The sequence below is a fragment of the Squalius cephalus genome (genome assembly GCF_949319135.1).
Source record: "Squalius cephalus genome assembly, chromosome: 4".
Taxonomy (NCBI): Eukaryota; Metazoa; Chordata; class Actinopteri; order Cypriniformes; family Leuciscidae; genus Squalius; species Squalius cephalus.
In genome coordinates this window covers 45,466,386-45,486,405 of record NC_137125.1, presented here as the reverse complement: position 1 = coordinate 45,486,405, position 20,020 = coordinate 45,466,386, and the positions used below count along the sequence as shown (strand labels likewise).

The 20,020-nt window shown below is 39.8% G+C and overlaps 2 protein-coding genes across 7 annotated transcripts in view; one reads left to right on the top strand and one right to left on the bottom strand.

Moving 5' to 3' along the window:
* The window catches only part of LOC307157797 (uncharacterized protein), a 66,729-nt gene extending 64,859 nt beyond the window's left edge, over window positions 1–1,870 (bottom strand). Inside the window, exon 1 of the transcript XR_013821076.1 lies at window positions 1,815–1,870. The gene's annotated coding sequence lies outside the window, so the exon portion shown is untranslated. The remainder of the gene's footprint in view (window positions 1–1,814) is intronic.
* lmo3 (LIM domain only 3) overlaps window positions 1–20,020 on the top strand; it is a 42,343-nt gene that overhangs the window by 6,553 nt on the left and 15,770 nt on the right. For 4 of the 6 annotated variants that reach the window (XM_079869747.1, XM_079869749.1, XM_079869748.1 and 1 more), the window contains exon 2: window positions 1,848–2,061. In XM_079869747.1, the coding sequence (XP_079725873.1) occupies window positions 1,848–2,061 (214 nt within the window). Of the gene's footprint in view, window positions 1–1,171; window positions 1,396–1,847; window positions 2,062–20,020 lie in introns of all 6 variants that reach the window. The other 2 variants (XM_079869745.1, XM_079869746.1) reach the window with 1 other exon arrangement.

Genomic DNA, 20,020 nt, shown 5'->3' with positions numbered 1-20,020 from the left:
AGGCCCCGAACATCCCACACTCCCATTAGATAAAATGAAATTGGACATCCAGGCTTTTGAATAGAAGGGTTAGTTAGTTTGTCTCACAATCGATTCATTTGGGACCAACCATGATTGTGGACAGAGGGGAGTTGAAACTAACTTCTTTGGCTTGGTAATGAGAGGCGGTGACTTTGTTGTGTTAACCAGGGACGGTGCGGATGAGTGGGACAGAACAAGGATGCATAGCAGAGGAAATCAGCCGTGTGCTCCTCTTACAATCCAATCCAGCCAATTAAAAGCTCAACAGCTTAAACACAATGGGACAAACAGCGTGGCCGTGCTACCTGTCTGATGTGCCTCCTTGCTGTTTTCCCCTCATCAAGCCCTCTCCTTTGAATAAACTCAAAATAAAGCAACATAAAAACACCAGCGATGTCGAAGGAATCATCATTATCCCTTGCCTCATTTTCATTGAATGTTCCTACATCTTAACGAGCATGGTCCTACAGCAGAAAGAAGTTGTTCACAGTCTAAGCCTATGGTACTGCATCAGATATTTGCTCTAGGCTATAATTATGACCCTAGAGGGATCGGCTACCTGCTGTTCCTTTCCCTGCATTGTAATGCTCAGTTGAATTGAAACAATTTCACACCTGTCCTCAGTCTTACTAATTGGTGCACTGTCTTGTTTATTTTCTATGAGGGCCAACTGCCACGCTTTTGGCAAATCATTTTTGAAAGTAATTATCGTCAAGGCCACATGTAAAAAAAAAAAAAAAGAAAAAAAGGAGAGCGGCAAACTCTCTCTCTGTTAGGCAGGGCAGAGTCTTAATGGTCTCCAAATGTGTTGACATGCATCCAAAAATAAATTTCAACATGTACTCACCCTCGTGTCATTCCAAACCCATATGACTTTCTTTCTTCTGCAGAACGCAAAAGATGATGTTAGGGATTGAAAGCCTTGATTCACGTTCATTGCGTAGGTTTTATCTATTCCATGAAGCTATCAAACAAGTTTGTAATGACATGAGGGTGAGTAAATGATGTCAGAAATTTCATTTTTGGGAAATCTACCAAAAACACCCTAAAATGTTACACCAAATGTTTCACAAACTTTACTTGTCAAGAGAGATTCATGAATTCCAAACAAGGCTTTTTAATCTCATATTCCTCTATGAATGTATTTCAGCGAGATTGCCCGGACAACGCATCGCGGCGAAGAGCGCATTATAACTATCCCGAGGGAGGTCCTCAATTCAGACAGAGACACTCAATTTACCACAGCTGAGAAATCTCTCGGTGACCCTCTCACTCAAAGTTCGCAATTTCTCACTGCTCGCGCTCTCACCCCCCTCCAAGAGCAGCATATACATTAGGTGGAATCTATGGCTCTGACAGCTTCTCCTGCACAAGGTGAGAAATGGGGACCGTCTCCGTGGCAGGACAACGGTTCAGAATCAAACATACTTGTAAAAATGTAGGACAGAAACTTTTTGGGCCAGGACAAAAAGAGGGCCTGGAGTGGTGGTGTGGGGGGAGTGGGGTACAGCTTACTTCCCTCTGTATGGAAGGAGAATACTAATTACAGGCCTTCAGCATGAGCCCACATTGTTCCCTCTCTACCCAACAAAGCCCTTTCACGCCCTGTAAAGGGCTACACAATGCCTGCTCTGGGGGCAAGCTTTGGCCCCTCCCCTAAAGAGGGGGGAGAGGAGGATGTTAGCTACATTGGCTTCTTGTTATTGTTGACTAAAAAGTGTGTGTTCATCTCTTGACTGAAATGCAGAGCACATGATTTTACCTTCAAAAGTAACCAGGAACCATGTTCTCACCTTCGTGTCGCCCCTTGTTGTCTTTCTCCGCAGGTATACAAATGCTCTCCGTCCAGCCGGACACCAAGCCAAAGGGCTGTGCCGGCTGCAACCGGAAAATCAAGGACCGCTACCTGCTGAAGGCCCTGGACAAGTACTGGCACGAAGACTGCCTGAAGTGCGCCTGCTGCGACTGCCGTCTTGGAGAGGTGGGCTCCACGCTGTACACCAAAGCCAACCTCATCCTCTGTCGGAGGGACTACCTACGGTAAGAGGAAAATCTCAATATTTGTATCATAACACGCACTCTAGACACTACACGCACAAAATGTCACTGAAAACAGCTGAATCTGTACCACATTCAAAAGAGACCTCTCAGGGCCTTATGTCAAATTCCAAACAAAGCAAGTGCCACAAAAAGCCATATTGCTGTTAACACTGGCTTTAATGGCCGCCCTTAACGCCCAGAGTTCTCCCATGCTGTTAGATATCCTTTGCTCTTCATAATAGAAAAGGAGCTCAAAGGGGATCTTTATGAGCCTATAAACTGCTCCCATTTCTGTGAGTTTTCAATGGATTCACTTGTTGGATTCAATCAACACACTGAGGCTTGATAGAAGGACATTGTTTAGCAAAAGACCACCCTGGTTCTTGTTCAATCAGCTTACCTTTGTCCACTGATGGAAGGTTTCTCTTAGAAACCCAACCTCTCAATTCCATACTTTTCTCTATCTAATGTCCCCAACATGTATTAGTTTTAAAGCAACAAGTCTTCTAGTTTATAAATATTTGGCCAACAGATAAACATAGACTCTAACATCTTTAGTGTCTGGTCATTCTTTCCTAATGAGTAAAAAGGAAAGAGTGCATAAGCTACTTTCTTGTAGGGGTGTAAGATATATAGGAAAAATATGATATGCAGTTAACTTTTGAAGCAATCAAATCAATTTCAATTATTTTCAATATATTTAAAGCCAGAAAATAATGACACATTCTATGTGCAAAGAAAGCATCACCCAAACTTCTCAAAGTGACCAGAAAATAGTAATATTCTACAAAAAGCATCCTCCAGAATTCATGACAATCAAATTGAAATCTAATAATCTGATAGCTTGTCTTTCATTGACTTTACATGACTGAAGAGGTTTGTGGTATTTTACCTTTGATTGGCCACACGCAACTTACAAATAGTTTTTTTTTAATTACTGTCATTATTTTAAATGTATCATTATTAATATTAATACATAATATGAATATATTTTTTTCAAATTATATATATATTTTTTCATCTCACATTGGCATTGCTACTACTTGTTTACACTACATATATGTCACAAGTGCTCACACTTAACCTAAGACAATGACAGGATATTCTCTGCATCTCCTTAAACTTTAGGAATGAATGCATTCAAATCATTTAGCTACCACACCATTATTACGTTGTTCATTTTGCAGTATTTAAAAAAAATAAAAAATTAACTCATGCAGCTGTACTGTAGGTCTACAAAGCAGCATTTTGTTCTCACTTAGTGTCTCTACCTAATAGTTACACACGCTCATGTTAGTAAACTCGCGTACACGTGTGTGCTACTGTATGTATATAAAGTGATGTAAATGCTCAACGGGACGCTCCAGGGAGTCACAGCTTTGTGAGCGTGCTAGAAGCTACAGTAGGCAGGAGGCGCTTTGAAATGGCACAGTTCATTTAATTTTGGCATGGGCGATGAGAGAGTCTCCATTAGGCGCGGTACACAAGCAGGCTTTGGGGAAACGCGACTGTAAAGCATCGCCAGAGGGCCAGAGGCAGGCTGAGATTACCATCTTGCAGTAAGCCTCATTGACTGTGCCCTGCTAAACTGCATCTTTATTCACGACGACGCTCACAAGTTTGTGCCTCAAACAACAACGGCGACGAGATAGATGGCTCCATATGTGTCATTAGGAGACGTGTAGATCAGTCTTAGCGTTGAGGTGACGGTTTGAAATAGATGCACCTGATAAGGTTCTTGTGCATGTGTATGTTCTGTAATATCTCTCTTAATAATTTGACAACACACCTCACCGATAGCGAGGGAGGAGAGAGGCCAACTGCGCCCATGTGATTCTTTCATCTTCAAAGTTCAAGGTGACTGAATTGATTTGACTCTGGCTATCACATGAGTGGTCTTCCAGCATCTCCAGCTCGCCGTCTCCTCGCCAGCAGCAAATTAGGGGCGAGTGTGGCACGGTCCCAGTTCCTCAAATCACATCTGCAACACAACAAAAGAAAAGCAGCCTTCATTGACGAGCCAATCAATCGGCAGTTCTACAGAGCGCTCCAACGTACTCCCCTCGATTGGATCGTTTCCTTATTTATTTTCCTAAGTTAGTGCCGACGAGATAAGAGATAGACTTAATCCCTTCCTCTTTGTTCTGTGTTCTATTTTGCTCGTTCTTATTCCAAGTAAATTATGCTTGGATTTATTATACAAGATTCCCCACCCCCACGTCTGCACAGAATCAATCCAGTCCTGTTTAGCAGTGTGGCATGTTATTAAGGCTGACATAACCAGGGTTAATAGAATTCTTCAGGGGTCTACAACCATGAGCGATGTGATCCCACCAGCTGAGAAATAATAATCCCTATCGCAACACACACAAAAACAAATTAAATAAGAAAAAAAAGAAAAAAAAGATTTATGCCTTCCCGGACCTGTCTCCCTTAGTACGTATTATCAAATATGATGTGGGATTTTTTTGTAGTCGAAGGGAGAGGCTGAAATCGTTTTGGTCTGGGGATAGAATATCATTCGATTCATATTCAAAGCATCAAGAAGGTAATTATTGATGGAAAGCATTATCGTGTCCGACTCTATGCTCGTGTTGCTCTCAAAATATGGGTAAATGGTATAGGCCTGTCATATCAACAACAAATGATTCTTTTGATACCGTGCGGACATCTCCATTGATGATAAAAGTAATAACTGCCGTGCCAGTGTTTATGCTGATGCGGTTACATTTTTATAACGGGGAGAGATAAAGTTAAAAGGCACAGACAAAAAAGCGACGGACACATTTAAGTTGAGAAACGGGCAGAAATGAACCCTGTCAGAAAGTAGTTACAGACAGGAAAGCCCATGATGCAAGCAGGGAGAGGGAAGCTGTTAGGCATCAGTTAATGGAAAACTGTAAATTTCAGGCATCCATTTTAAAGACAGCGCTGGGTGACCACTTATTTATTTATCTATCTATTCATTCATTTTTTTTAAATCCAACTTCAATTTTCCTCTACAGTGGTTTTACTAAGATTGTAAATGCAAGCAAACTCACAGACCAGTCAACATGACTGGATTTATTACCGTTATGGAAAGCTGGCTATCGGTGAAAGATAACCAACATGTAAAGCATGGTTTGGTTGTAATAACTTGTATTTTTTTCCCCTCTCGCCCCTCATTCAGGAACCACTCTGTGGTCCGCATCTACCTTGTGCTGTGTAAACTTTTGGAAATGAACCATAAAAATGTATCTTTCACTTTTTCATACAGTATTTGCATCTGGAGTCACGTGTAGATTGTATGCATTTATGTATGTGCTATATGTTTATCTGTAGGTCAACAAAATGAGAGCAATCTTTAAAGTCAGGAACTTATGCTGAACAGAATGATTCATTTTGGTTGCACACTTACAGATAAAGATATAATTACTTTGTTGTTTGATCATGAAATGATGATTTCAGGATGTACATTTTAAACGACAGTTTGCCAAGATAAAGTAGTTGGATTAAAAACTGCAGGTGGCTTACATACTTTATAAAAGAAAAAATGGTGTACCTTGGATGCAGTCGTTGCTCTCCGCATCCATGCAAAGTGATGTTCGGCTACTATCGCCCTTGAAAACATAAGAAGCATCATACTTGGGTTTGTGCCATTGAGCAAGTCCAAAGAGTCACCACCTAAGGAGACAGAGACAAATTATTTGAAAAATCGCAGTATGTGAACCTCAACACAAACTGTGTCCAATCAGCTATTTTAGTTTAATCTATGTTTTGGATGCTGTGCAGGTGTGCAATACTCATTTTTTTTTCCCTCGGCTAACCTGCTAACACTCTCCTTGTAATTTTGAAAAGGTCACAGATGCATAACTTCTTGGTTCAGAAGTTCTCTAGTTCTCCTGTGCTCTAGTTTACGCCCTCAGCTGATAAGAGCAATAATTCTCAAATATAAACACATTTATTGTTAGCTGACATGACACTAAAGTAACAAAGTCGTTGCTGTGTTGTCTGTCAAAGGTTAGCCTGGTCTCTCCGGCGGGACTAGCGCAGTGCAGCCCGGTGTAGTTTGTCTTGTGTTTTCTTCAGTTGTTTTGAAGCTAGCTGAAAGATTGAGGCCATCTCTCGTTCTAATGACCAGTGCAGATGTTCACAAACAGAGCAGTGCTCTCGGTCTCTGAAGGGCTTTAAGCAGGACTTCGGTTATAGCAAACACAGAGTGCTAAAACAGAGCATTTCTAGCATTTTACTTTGTGTTTTACTGGCAGAATCGATATTGAGGTGTTACTAACGTGACAATGGTTTCGCTGTTGTCAAAATACTCAAGCTTTTCCAGGAACTTTTACACCAGTAGCCATGTACAGTACCATGATAAAATGGCACATTGCTGGTTTTTGTCATACACACACACTAGAGAGAGACAAACAGACGGACCTCTGTCTCATACGAACTTTGATATGAATTGCATTGTTCATTTGGTTAAAAAAAAAAATTCTGACTTGAGTTCGGATTAGCCTAATTTTAGTTAAAAAGCTTGTTTGGGTGGTAAGTGTAAATGAAACAAAAAAGTTGCAGAAGCATTTTAAATTTTTGTAAAGAAATATCTAGTTCAGTTCTGCTGTTTGTCACTCTTTTGACTCGTACTGTATAGATTAGTGTATTTTAGGGGCATTTGTTGTCAAGTTTAATACCTAACCCAGTAAATAGTACTCTGAAAAATAAATGATCGGAGAGTTTAAATGGCTTCAATGGAATTGTTTACTTTTAGTTTTTAATTATCTTTAATTTACCAACTTTAAATTTAGAGTATGCTTTGAAAGCTAAGTTTAAAAATTAGGATAAACTGATAATATTTGAAGTAATGTTAATGTTTATGTACCTACATAGTGAGATGGTGAGACACTTTACTATCAGCAAGTATATTTTTCAGTTTAATATTATAAATATTGTTTTGAGATACAATCCGTGCCCAGACCATTTCTAGTCTACAGCAAAATGACTGCCATAAAACTGAGGTGAAATATGCTCTTTGAATAAAGACTATTAAATAAAATCCTTTAATGACACATAAAACAAAACAGTTGACAGAAGAACAATTTACCATTCACGTTGAGATGTTTCAGTGCGATTACAATGCTACACAACACTTCAAACGCATGTTGTTTGGTTTTAAAACATTAAGAATCTTTATGAGCATCCTGTGTTACTTTTGTTGGCAGCGCCATCTCTAGCTGACAAATTTCTAGGCCCTGGGGGACGTGTTTGCAAGGTCTGCTTTTGAAAACACTCTGCACCCTGCATAAAGCTGTTTTCTGTGGGTGCACCTGTGCTGTAATTGTTTTTTCCCTTTCCTGTCTTTTAAACAATGGCTTTTTCTTAAAGCTAATGAAAGACTAGTATTAAAGTATTAAATGAAAGAAAAGAAAGTATTATTGTCATTTATAATTACAGCCTTGTGTTGTGAAACATAATGTATTAATTAGTTTTAAAGTCTTGTGCATGATTTTTTTTTTTCCATCTTTATTTGTACAACACAGTATAATTAGCCAACAAAACAATTGTCTAAATCTCTAGTATGTGGGAAGTTGATGCATAATATGTGCATTAACCTTTTTTTTTTTTTAAATCAGCATTACATTTTTAATTAATGTCTAAGGGAAAATGTATAATTTAGGTACTGTGACTGGTCACAACATCCATAATAATTAAAAACAATTAGCAAAGTGTTGGTTAAAAAAGTTTTAGACATCAACTTTCCGAAAGTATTTATTTAATGTCCAAACCATAGCTCACTGGAGAGTTTGATTTATCCAACCTTCATTTTGGCCTTATGAACTCTGATGACTTTAAGGAGGTAAATCCTCAAAGAGATGGGCTCCAATAGGAGTGGGCTTTAGTGTTGCGGGATCACAGGCACTTGAGGTGTGGATTCAGCGGGTGTGCCGTCTCTCACAGCAGCGGATAGCGCTCAGTCTCAACGGCACTCGTTACAACAGAGCACTCAGCGTGTACAAAAGGGCTTCTTCCTGGTGAAGGTTTTAATGGTGTTGCGGCTCTGGACACTTTACCTCCTTATCCCCCCCGTCTCATTAGACAGCCCCTCACCGTCTTGTGTTTCTTTCTGCTTTGATACCGCAAATGAAACCTTGTGATGACCAGTTTTCATGCAAGCCAGGTTTTCATTTTAACTCAGTAGTACATTTGTTCACCTAAAAATGAATCATTTGCGTGTTGTTTTAAACTTGTATGATGTTCCTTCATCTGTGGAACACGAGGAGAAATTATGAAGAACGGTCAAGTTGCCTTTTTACATCCAATTACAATGAACAGAAACTTAAGGTTTAATGCTTTTGCATTTTTCTTGAAGATTGAATGCTCCGACTGGTGTATTATTTCTTTATCATTTGCTCCTGAATTTGGGACACTTTCAAATTAAGCCGCACTGATGAGATAAATGCAAATTCAAATATAAAATGTAGTTTTCAAACACCTATGTAGCCACCGAGAGTTCGTGAAAAGTATTATAACAAAGTACAAGCTATATACAAGCTAATATAACATAGCACAAGCTATAAATCTACCGCAACAGCTACAATAATGACCCCCAAAAAAGTTTAAAAGGTACGAATTTTACCGTTTTTACGCGCTTGCCCACTGTTTGTTTATTTGATTCCCCGTAGCGTCCTGTATGATTCGTGCCCCTGGAGGCTGCACAGCGAGCCTCTAAACAGCAACGGCCGCTCCACCGCCACAAGGTGAACTATTCCCCACTGTGCGTTATTATTAATAACTGTCAGCCAGAGGGGGTCACCCACGACAACTCCTTGAAAAGAACCCAGGGCAAGGCAACTAGGCCGCAGCTGGGCGCCTTGTAAAACAATACCCCACCCCCCCCTCCCTGCTTCCCCAGAGGATGAGTGCTTAAGGCAGGAATAATGCATGGGAGCGATTGGGGAGTAGGGCACGGCCATGTTTCCAGCCGTGAAAAATTAAGATGTCACCACCTGGCACTGTTAAGCATACCTTTTGCCAGAGCACGAAGCTATCTATTAGAACAGGACAGGGCAAAGACAGAGTGTTTGAATGTCTCACTCCCCACTTCCACCTCCAGTCACATTTTCCCCTGTCGTCCCACCAGATTCTGTGGCCTAAACTTTAAAAATAAATAAATAAATAAAATAAAGAATAGGAAAATCCATGATTTACTTTTTATAATATAATATAATATAATGTAATGTAATGTAATGTAATGTAATGTAATGTAATGCAATACAATATAATATAATATAATATAAAGAAGTTTAAAAATTATAATAATTTATAAAATGTAATTATATTTATTATAGTATAAAATAACATAAAAATATATACCATCTACTTAAACAAAAAATGTATTAATTTAAATTTACTGTGCCTATACAACGTTAATAATATAATGTACATTTTTAATTATTTATAAAATTATAATCATTTATACATTTTTTATTTATTATAGATTTGTTGTATTGAAAACAAATAATTCAAATGTATTACCATTTACTCAACTGTGCCTATATAATACAATTTAATAATATAACTATTACTATAATATAATACTATAAATTATTAAATATTTTTAAAAATGATTTGAAAGAATATAATACATGTTTAGTATTTGTGAGCAATCCCTTTAAACAAATTTTGTAAATTGTTTTATTACTGTATTCACTTCCTACACTGAGGCACAATATATTAGTCTACAGCTCAAGGCATGTATAAAATTAACTTGGCTCTGAACAATTTTTTGTCTTTGCACTGAATCTCTCTTTTAAAAATAGCGGCTTTTGTTGTTCTCTGCATAGTTCCATTCCTGTGGTCAGAGCAATTCCAAATAAGTGTTCCTCCAATCTCCCTACACACCACCTCTAATCCAACAAGTTTCCATTAAAATGAATGTTATAACTGAAACAGGGTGCCGGAGATGTGTGTGGGAGGGTAGTGACAGCAATTTATTTGTGCTCACCTCCTCTCCCGTGCACTCTCACTTTGAATGCATTACAAATCCTGCTTTAATTTTCTCCACTGTACCACATAGACATCCAGCTACATCACTCCAATCTCTTCAAATGAAATTGGTTTTGGAGGGGTCAGAGTTCAGTGCACTGGTCTGTGTTATGATTTCCATCTAATCTGGGAGAGGACTATAAAGACCTAATCCGCCCTACCTTTTCCAGGCGATGCTGCACTCTTGAGCCAGCGTATGGGAACCTTGTAATAAGCCGAGAGAGGAAGGAGGGGAAAGAGGGATGACTGTTTTTCAAGTCCTATTTGTTTTGTGGATTTATGGCATGCAAAATGTTGGATGGCTTCAACTGTGCCACGAGTAGACAGACTCCATGAGGCCAAGGCTAGATTAACTGTCAACTTTGACCCTGCTTGCTGATAGTAAAGGGCCACCCAGGGGCTTCAGATGGGTTTGATTTGGTCCAGAGCCCCATAGGAACCCCTGTGGATTTATTGCCTTGGACTGCCACCGTTTCCCCACGAAACAACGAAAGCGAGAGCCTTTTTCACTGAAGTTAAATGTCCATCATTTGCCTCATTGTATTGCTTTATACCTCTAAATGTAATTTTATTTTAATGTGTTTCGCTTCACTGGAGTTTTTATTAGAGTTGTTGTACTACTGTATATCTCAGCTTGCACCTGCCAAATTAATGTGTTTACTTTGTCCCAAGAGTGAAATTGGCCGGACAGTCGTGCAAAAGATGGACAATCACAAAGCATTAGACAAATGGCTTTGAAATACTCTGTTTGCAGAAAGCCATCATTTTGTATTCATGATGCCTGACGGTAGCAGGTGATACCGTGTAGGATTGCTACAGTTAAAATTGTCGGCTGTGGAAAAACACCTTGCTAGCTTAGGAACACATGCTCTAAAACACGACTACCTGCTGGGTGTGACATTATCTGTTATAGTAACGCTGGAGGAACTGTTTTTTTGCTGCTCATAGTACCTTTCAGCGTATTCTGCTGTATTGACTTCTTCTGTTTGTTTTTTTGCTTTTTCTTTGTGTATACCCACAGATTTTAACACAGTAGAAAGCAAGGCTGCCAAGACATTCATGACATTGTGTACATGCATCAATGACAATAGGCCTCAATAATGTATAGTGACATTGAAAGTAAAGGTTTTAATGTTAAGTTTCCACTGGATGAATAGGTGCGTACGCACCTAAATATGTTCTTACCCTCATTATTCCCTTGTCTGTTTGAGTCCCTAAAGCCGTTGAACGAGGTTATATTAAGCTTGAGTCAACTATTACCTTGTGAGGCTTCATTTTTGATGAGATGACTTTCCCAAAATAGTTGTCGTGATACATCTCGTTGTCGAAAAAGCCTCCACAGGCATTATGACCATATGGGCGCTTCATTTTTCCCAGCACTCTTGTCATTACATTAATTTTCAGAAACTGTAGCCGTCGCTTAATGCCAAAATTAAATCCTGCACCTGCTGACTGGACTCAATGGGGCGATCACTCCTGTACCCTGAACTTAACTTTCTACAGCAGACATTTATGTGGATTTCTTTTTCCTCTGCTCCCAACCATTTGATATCCTTACTCCTCAGAGATTAACCTTTATGCCCTTGATAAATGCTCTATATTGACATCAAAGGAACGGGGAAAATGGCGCAAGGCCTTCTGGGAAGAAGTCCGGGAGCTTCCTCAAAGAACCCAGGCCCTGGCTCTCCTAAGCGAGAAGCCATAATCTGGGCAGAGCGTATGGAACTTACCGCTCCTCTTTGTCTTTTTAATTAAACTTGAGCACAGTTTTGAGGCTATTTGACCTTTCTCAGCCCCCTCTTTGTGAGGATTGCCATAGGTCATTTCCATGCATATATTACCTCATTTGAGCTCTTCTCTGCTTCTAGTGAGTCCATGATCCGCTTGGATTTAAAGATTAGGCAGAGGTGCGGCTGAAGAATATCGGCCACATATTATATCTGCTGTTGGGGGGAAAATATTGAAGATCAAGTATATCATTTTAGGGAGGCCTGACTGAGCATTAGTAAGCGAGAGATTTGTGAAGACTTTAATAGGTCTGTATGTTCTGTAACTGTCAAGCATGTTTTTCTTTCTAATTTTCAATTTTAATTTGAAATTCAGTGTTCTTATACAAGAAGCAGCATTGCCTTGCCTGGCACAGCTGTGGTCGGGGATGTGGTGCCACTGCATCCTTGGCTGGCATCTCTTCTCTGCCGGCATGTGAGAGTGTGATAACCAGCCTTGTCGCTTGACACGCCGAGATATGCAAGCCCCTCTGCTGCCCCCAGAGCTTTGGCAGACACTGATCGGCTTTTGTTTCTGGGTTGCGAGCTTGGAAGCCATCCGCCATCTTGGCTCACGACACAGCCATTTGTAAACCTTGCAGCTCATTCTCCAACCTCCTAGAACAATCCCTCCGAAACCAACTCCTCTTTTACCTGTGATAAAGCAACAGACCCAATCCAGCAAACAAGACAGGAATGGATTCCCTGCCCTGAGAGTAAGGCCGAATAAATAAACCCTACTCTTCTGAAGCATTATCTTGCATGGCCTGGTAGCTTTTAAACTATTCATAGCGTATTGTGCAGAGTAACAAAGACAACCATGATGTTGTAGGATCAGACGCAAGCACAAAAAAAGTTATTTTGGCTAGCCCTTTGCCATTAGGTGTAAACCCGATTTGGGCTGCATCACAATCTCATAAAACCTACACCCCCAGTTTACGGTTTTCTCTTCAAGTGCATGTGTCGTAGTCTGTAAATCCGCAAGCTCTTTAAAAAAATCCCTGCTGTTTGGCTGAGAAACACACCAAGGGCTAAAATGGAAGATCTCAGGCTTATTGTTTAAGGCGTTCTCACTCCTTGCATTCGCACTTTCTGAACATCCAATTATTTAGTACAGCTTGGTGGGTCATTGGTCCAGGCAAGTTCCCTCTCTCCAGACCTGTCTGCTATGCTTACACCCTTAGTCTGAAAAGCCGCTGATGGCATGAGTCCTTTTTACTGTGATAAGTTTGCAGTTTTCAAGAGACCACAATGCCTCTTAGTATCTAACTGGAGCATCAACGGCTGTCTCTTTCACATGCAAGTTTAACAACCAAACAGAACAAAGCACCCCAGCCCCAACTCAAACCTCTGACCTTCTCTGAAATGCTTGCTTTAGGGCTCTGCAATGCTATGTATGTGTTACCCTCACATAACAAAGCTCACTCTGGAATACATCACTATCTTCGTCTATGTGTGACTGGCAGCTCTACGGACCTACACAAGGCAGTCAACTCCACTCACCGAGAGTTACACTGCAGTTCGTGAGTACATGCTTGGCCTCAGACCCTCAATTGCAGCACCTTAGTAATGAGCCTTTTATGGAGATGAAGAAGGGGGAAGATAACAGAAGATCCTTTCATGGTAGTCTGGAGGTGGTGGGGGTTTAGTGGAGGAACCTCCAGATGGTGATTGGTCCATGTCAGCCCCACTTACAGGGGCTTGATTTGGATAGGGAGCACAGTGCAGCGAGCCCCCTGTGCTCAACCCCTGAGCGACTTCTCAATTAGTGTGCTGCCTAGCGGAACTGTGAGACGCTGCTGGATGCTCCTCACCTCAGCCCCTCAGCTCCAGGCACACAGCATCTGCCAAAATATCTCATATGATCACATGGTCAGGCTTATTTTGCTGTGGATGTTACATCAATACACATGCTTCTATCGAGAGCAGCAGACCAAAGCGTAGCCTGACTGAAAAGTGCAGAAGGCACACAATTTTTTCGGTATTGGTAAACACAGATGCATTCGCTAAAGAGCACTGCTTGCAAGACTTTAAATGCTTTCTCGTCTCAAAATTGTTTGAGTATTCTGACTATAAACAAAATGCTGCGTTCCCCCCTATATTTAAGTTGTAAATAAAGTATATTTTTCTTTATGTTAATGGTGTGGGTGAGACCAGTCAGACCTAGTTGCTCAACTGTGCTTGTGTAAAATGAGATGTAAATGCAGCCGTTTTAACGCCCTACTTTATTCATGAGAGAGCCAAAAGAAAGAGAAGAATGCAAATGAGGCGCTCAAGTTTGCCCTTGAACCGGACACATCCACAAACAAGTCCATCTCACCAAAAGAATGAACAACTTTATTAAATTATCTGACAAGAGCTCATGTAAATGTGTCGGATACTTCCTGTGTAACTCTATTTCAACATTTAATGCTCTAGAGATGATATCCACCTCACTTGACTTGAATGTTCTTATTACAAAGATGATTAGATCTTCAATTTTGTTTTCTTACATATTATGACTTTCTTTTTTTTCTTTCTTTCCTCACCTTTTTACCTTATCTCTTTATCTCTCTTCCTTCCTTATAATACTGATATAATCAATGCATTTCTAAAATCACAACCAGCCTATTCACTACATGTAAATCTGAGCTTACACACATAGGATTGCTCAACGTGTAAAAAGAGAGGGAGAGAGAAAAGAAAAAAGCAAATATGTATTCAGCGCTGTCACCACCACATTGATTGTGCTGAATCTGCATGATGATACACAGGACAGCTTTTTGAGCAATGTTGCCGGGCAATGTTGCCATCAAAGGGCAACCAGGTGAGACACAGGGCCCACGAACGATCTAAATTATCCAGATAGAAATTTGTTGCCCATTCTCAATGGGAAAGTGCCCAAGCAAAAAGTTGCCCCATGTATCATCACCTCAAGTCTGCATTAGCGTTTGCGTCAAAGTCCTGGTGTCTGTGCACTTCACAGGCCCTGTGTTTTCTCAGCCTAGCTCCTCTGCATTAGCCATGTACATCCTGATCAATCGTACACACTGGTTTGTTCCTTTATGGAGTGTGTTAAACTGTTGTACTGTGATTAGCACTCTGTGCATATTGCTGTGCATATTGCATGCTAAACGCTATCACGGCTGGCTATTTAAATGCAAAGACAGAGACAGAACAAAACTTTTTTTTGTTGCTGGTGTTGTTGCTGTATAGCACTGACCAATTAAGTATAAGCAGGGTCACAAGAACTAACATTGTATTCTAAAGTGAGATGATACATTAACACGGACAAAAAAAAGAGAACATAACTGGCAAAGCATGCTGTCGTAAAATAGCTAAGCATCTTCCCTGCAATCAAAGTTACTGTGTCATCCCTGCACACTATTCATTCCAGCTATTTGGATTTGATCAGACCCATGGCCTTTGTAAGCTCTCATTTTAAAAAAGCAGTCTGCTCTTGGTCTGTTCATTAGAGACCTCTCCATTGTCAGGCTTGGATAGCAAGATCATTTGCACTGATTCGCTTCTCTCTACCACAAATCTGCATAAAAAAGAATCATCACACCGCGGGAAGTGTAGGTGCTGCTGTCCGTAACGCATTACTCTGATACCCATATGTCCCTGGCACAAAGCGACAGAGGGTTTTGATACTGAGAGGAGTGCGTATAATTAATTTGATTTTGAAAACATTGAGGTGGGTGGAGAGAGAGGGGTGCCGGTTAATGTATTGATCAAGAGTTCATTTGGCTTTATCTTCATTCGACTAATTACTTTACTCTGAATAATATCAAGGTGGTTTTCATTTTAACTGCCAGTGGGAATTCCTGAGAGAGAAAAAAATACATCCAATCTATTTTATCAGTGATTAAAACATTTCAATCATTGGGCCCACAAAAACACCCCTCAAGCTCAATGTGGGGCGGCATTCAGGATTCTGTCTAATTAAAATCCTACATTAAATATTTCTTAATTATCTTTTTCAGTTAAAGAAAGGAAAGGAAAATTAATCAGGATGGTTTTGAAGACCTTTCCACAGATGAAATCTGCAAATCTAGAGCTACAACAATATGACGCTGTTGGTTTACCCGTTTCCTACAGTCAAAACTCTACTTAGTTAAAAATCCGATTTTTCAGATTTACACATCACTGATTTTAAATCCTTAATTGTTCAGTTATATATTTAGGAAATTTGCTTTGTTACTTTAATTAAATTAAATTTCTCTGAAAGTAAGTTGGAAAAAAAAACAAACAAAAACGAATCCATTGTCCATCCTTCATCTACAACAAAAAATCTATTAAAATTCCGTAAACTTTGTACAGTACAAAAAAAGAACCCTTGAAAATGCACAAAAAGCATTTGTTGCTTCAATTGTACTGACAGTCTTGAAGCTTGCAATGCATGCAGGAAAAATGTACCAAAAAAACATTATTTTGCAAAATGACTATAAAGATCTAAACGGATTCCATTAATTAAAAATATAAATAAACAGAAATTTTAGACATAGCTGGCATCAAATATCCTGCAATCATAAACATATGCACTGCATACAGTACATGATAGGCTACCAGCTTTATTAGGACTAAATATCATATTACCGTATTTATTATAAATGATTTATCTGTGCACATCTTTTTTTTTTTTTAATTCATGTGCCCTCGTAATCTTTAATCAAAATCCCTGAAACAACCTGTCACTCACATGAGATCACTCCAAAAGCAAACCACAACGATCCAATCAATTCTCGACAAAATCAAGTCCCACCCTATATTTTTTTCTCATTCAAGAAGCTGTTTCACTCAGATATACAAAACTATAGGGGAGAAAAAGGATCACAACTTCTGTTTTATGCAAACTTTAAATACAACCTTGTGTACTTCTGACAGTGTCCAGTTTCTGGCCTCAAACGAATGATTATGATCCTTTAATAAGGCACAAGATGATTTTTCTTTCATCTCATTCTCCCATTCTCACAGTTTCTCGTGTCTTGTGACATTTCAAACAGCGGCTCTAAGCAGGAGGCCTCCATATTGTGAACAAATTTTCATCTCAGGAACAGATGGTTTAAGTCTTGCGTCCTCAGGAAATAAATTAACAGATAAAGCTACAGAACAAAGAAATCCAGAGTCCCCTCTCGCCTCTATTTTGTGTTAAATGAGATGGCGTGGAGATGTTAAAAGCTCTGAAGGCGTCCTGTAATTGCTATGTTGTGCTTGGAAAAAAGCTTTGCCACCATTAACCTCTCCTCAATACAATTCACTTCACATGTCTGGCAATTACGTGGCCAATAATGCTCCATTCTTGCAAATGTGTGTGTTCTTGACTTCCTGTAATTAAATTGGGCTTTTCACATGTAACCTGAAATCGCAGAGAGGTCAAAATGGGCACTTGTAATCACCATTGATCGAATTTGAAGTAGAGGTGCAAATACTTAATCTTCTATTTTTCTTCCGTGCTAAATTGTCCTGTTGGGAAGGTCAGGGATTCAGCTGTGGGGTCAGGGGTTGGACGGTATTGTTTTCTCCCTCTTTTCAATCTTTGGCAGAATACGAGTTGTGCAAAAAATAGAAGAACAGACAACAAACACTTATTTTTTTGACAGACCTTTTAACTTCTTAAGAGCAAAAGTCACCATCTCTCAAGTAGATTATGAATTTTAGTATCGAAAAGTAGCTCACGCTCTAAAAGTGACATTCACTCCTAGGTGATGTATGCTCTGAAGCATTTCATGTAGCCATAACTATCCTTCACCAAAGGCCACATATGCTGCCATGCATCTTTCCAACATTTTTCTATGAAGTTAGACCTTTAGAATGATCCATTTGCCGACACCTACACAATGCCCTAACGCGACAGCTCAACACATTTACTCTGCAATGCCATAAACAACTGTAGGACGCTCTTTCAGGAACCCTTTTCTCGATCAACAAAGCAGCAGAATAAGGTTGTCAGCCCTGGTTTAAAGTGCTAAATACAAAAGTTCACTCACAGTTTTGTTATAAAACAAAAATAACTGCCTGAAATTGTCAAGTAAATCAGAGAGGATTGTTTAGCCAGAATGACAGAAGCTTAACATTTTTTAAAATAACTTTTATATTTTTTTAGTATGATAATTTAAGATTTGATAAATTTGTCAATTGCAAATTTCGCTGTTTTTTTGGCATCTTCATCATTTATTCTCTATCATTTTTCACGGATATCGCAAGAATAGAACAGGTGCTTGACTTCAGTTATTCCTTCATATAGATTTATTCGTATTCGATGAGCATCTGACTGCTGTTGTATGAACAAGACAATTCAAGATTTACACCTGTTAGCAAATACAATTCCAAACATTGACTCTGTGAATGCAGTCTCTGCATCAGCCGCCATTTTGTTTGCATTGAGGAACGTAAAGCTCACAACGCTGGCATTTCCATTCGCGCTAAACGCTTTTGTGATCATTCGCCTGGACACATTATGTTTTTGGATGGTCCCCTCCAGTTGAGATTAGCTTAATTAGCTGTGAAGAGCAATGACTCGTGGGACTGAGCATGTTTGGTGCAGATAATTGCAGGGCTAGCGTGGCACACCCCGGTGCCCAGCTTGCAACTGCAGGTGGGTTGGCACCGAGAAGTGCCTATCAAAGTGCACATCTGGGCCCTGCGGGGGTTGAAAACTTTCATTACACCCCTCTTCAAAATACCCCTCCGAATCCCCGCACACCCCTGCCAGATTTTCTTGCTGAAAAGCGCTCCAATGCTTTTGGATGCTTTTTGTGTGGTGAGGGCATAATTATTTTGGTTTCACTGTGATTTTCACTTGAAAGAGGTTTCGCACCTTTCATCTTGGTTGTTTATTGAATACACAGATGCGTGAAAATATTTGACTGCCATTGTTTTTCTGGAGTCCATTAAAGTCTGTGTTTTATCTCCTGATAAGAACATCTACGTTATTATCTCATAATAGCAGTTTTTCAAGTCAATTCCTCAAGTTGTTGTCTTCTTAGAAGGCTGTTTACAGTAATTACCCTGTTGAGGCAGTAACTTTCGATGTCAGAAAACAATTACCCTTTACTTTCAGGAAGAATTTCTGTGCTCGATCTCACGCCCGGGTTGTAAAAGCTGTCTTCACTGTGCTTTTACCGAGAAGAGAGAGAGAGGAAGAGAGTGAAGGGCCTAATGAGTGAAGGATGTTCATGTGATGCTCATGAGTTTTAAACACGCACATGGTCTTTCTGGGCAATTATCGTGGGTCTCTGCCTCAGCCTAAGCGAGCTGACAGGTCAGTGGAGAGCTGTTCTATCTGCCCTGCAGTGGAAAGCTAAGAGGCCCATAATTCATCATTAGGATATCAGAGTCCAGGTGCAGATTAGAACTGATTGAGCCAGCAGCCAGGCAAAGTCAGGGCACTCAAGGAGGAAAATCTTATCCCACAGACAATTCCCAGGTCACGCCCGCTGTAATTGAAATAATTTTGCCCCAAGAGTTGTTTAATCTTCGAAAATCACACGTGTAGGCGCTAGATTGAAGAAAGTACACGTCTGATAGCATCTGCCAACTCGTTCTAACTGGTCAGGCATCTTTTCTTTTCAATCCAAATACTATCAAAACCAATACCTTTAGGTGATTTGGTGATTTCTGAGGATAAAATGGGTAATGACAACTATTTACCTTTAAAAATCATAATTAAATTGGTCTAATCTGCAGATTATCAGGTTCTTTTTTTAGTTTTACCTTTATTAACAATAATTATAGTGCATGATCAATCATTTAAAGACCACTTTAAATCTAAATTGGTGTTTCAGCCTTTTAGGGCGTTTTCACACCTGAAAGTCTGCACCAAGGTCCGAACCAAAGTTCATGTTTTGATAGATTTTATACATTCAGTAAGTTTTGGTTTGAATTCACATTGCATTTACGCGAGCACACTAAAGAACTTTACATGACATACTTGCGTCCTGTTGTCATCATCTATGTGGGCTGCATCTCGACATTGATTGGTTTGTAAACGGACGTGCGTCTGACATCAGCGTGTTGTCAATTCGGCGGGTAACTTTGACAAGAATGAATGAACAGACGCATATCGTTGCCACTATACTGTTATTATTACGCCATTTCTACCTGCAGCACCAACTATACTCGAGTCTAGTTCAAATTCGCCAAATGAACATCCTCGTTGTGCAAACATTTTATCGTCGCCGGCAGGAAAG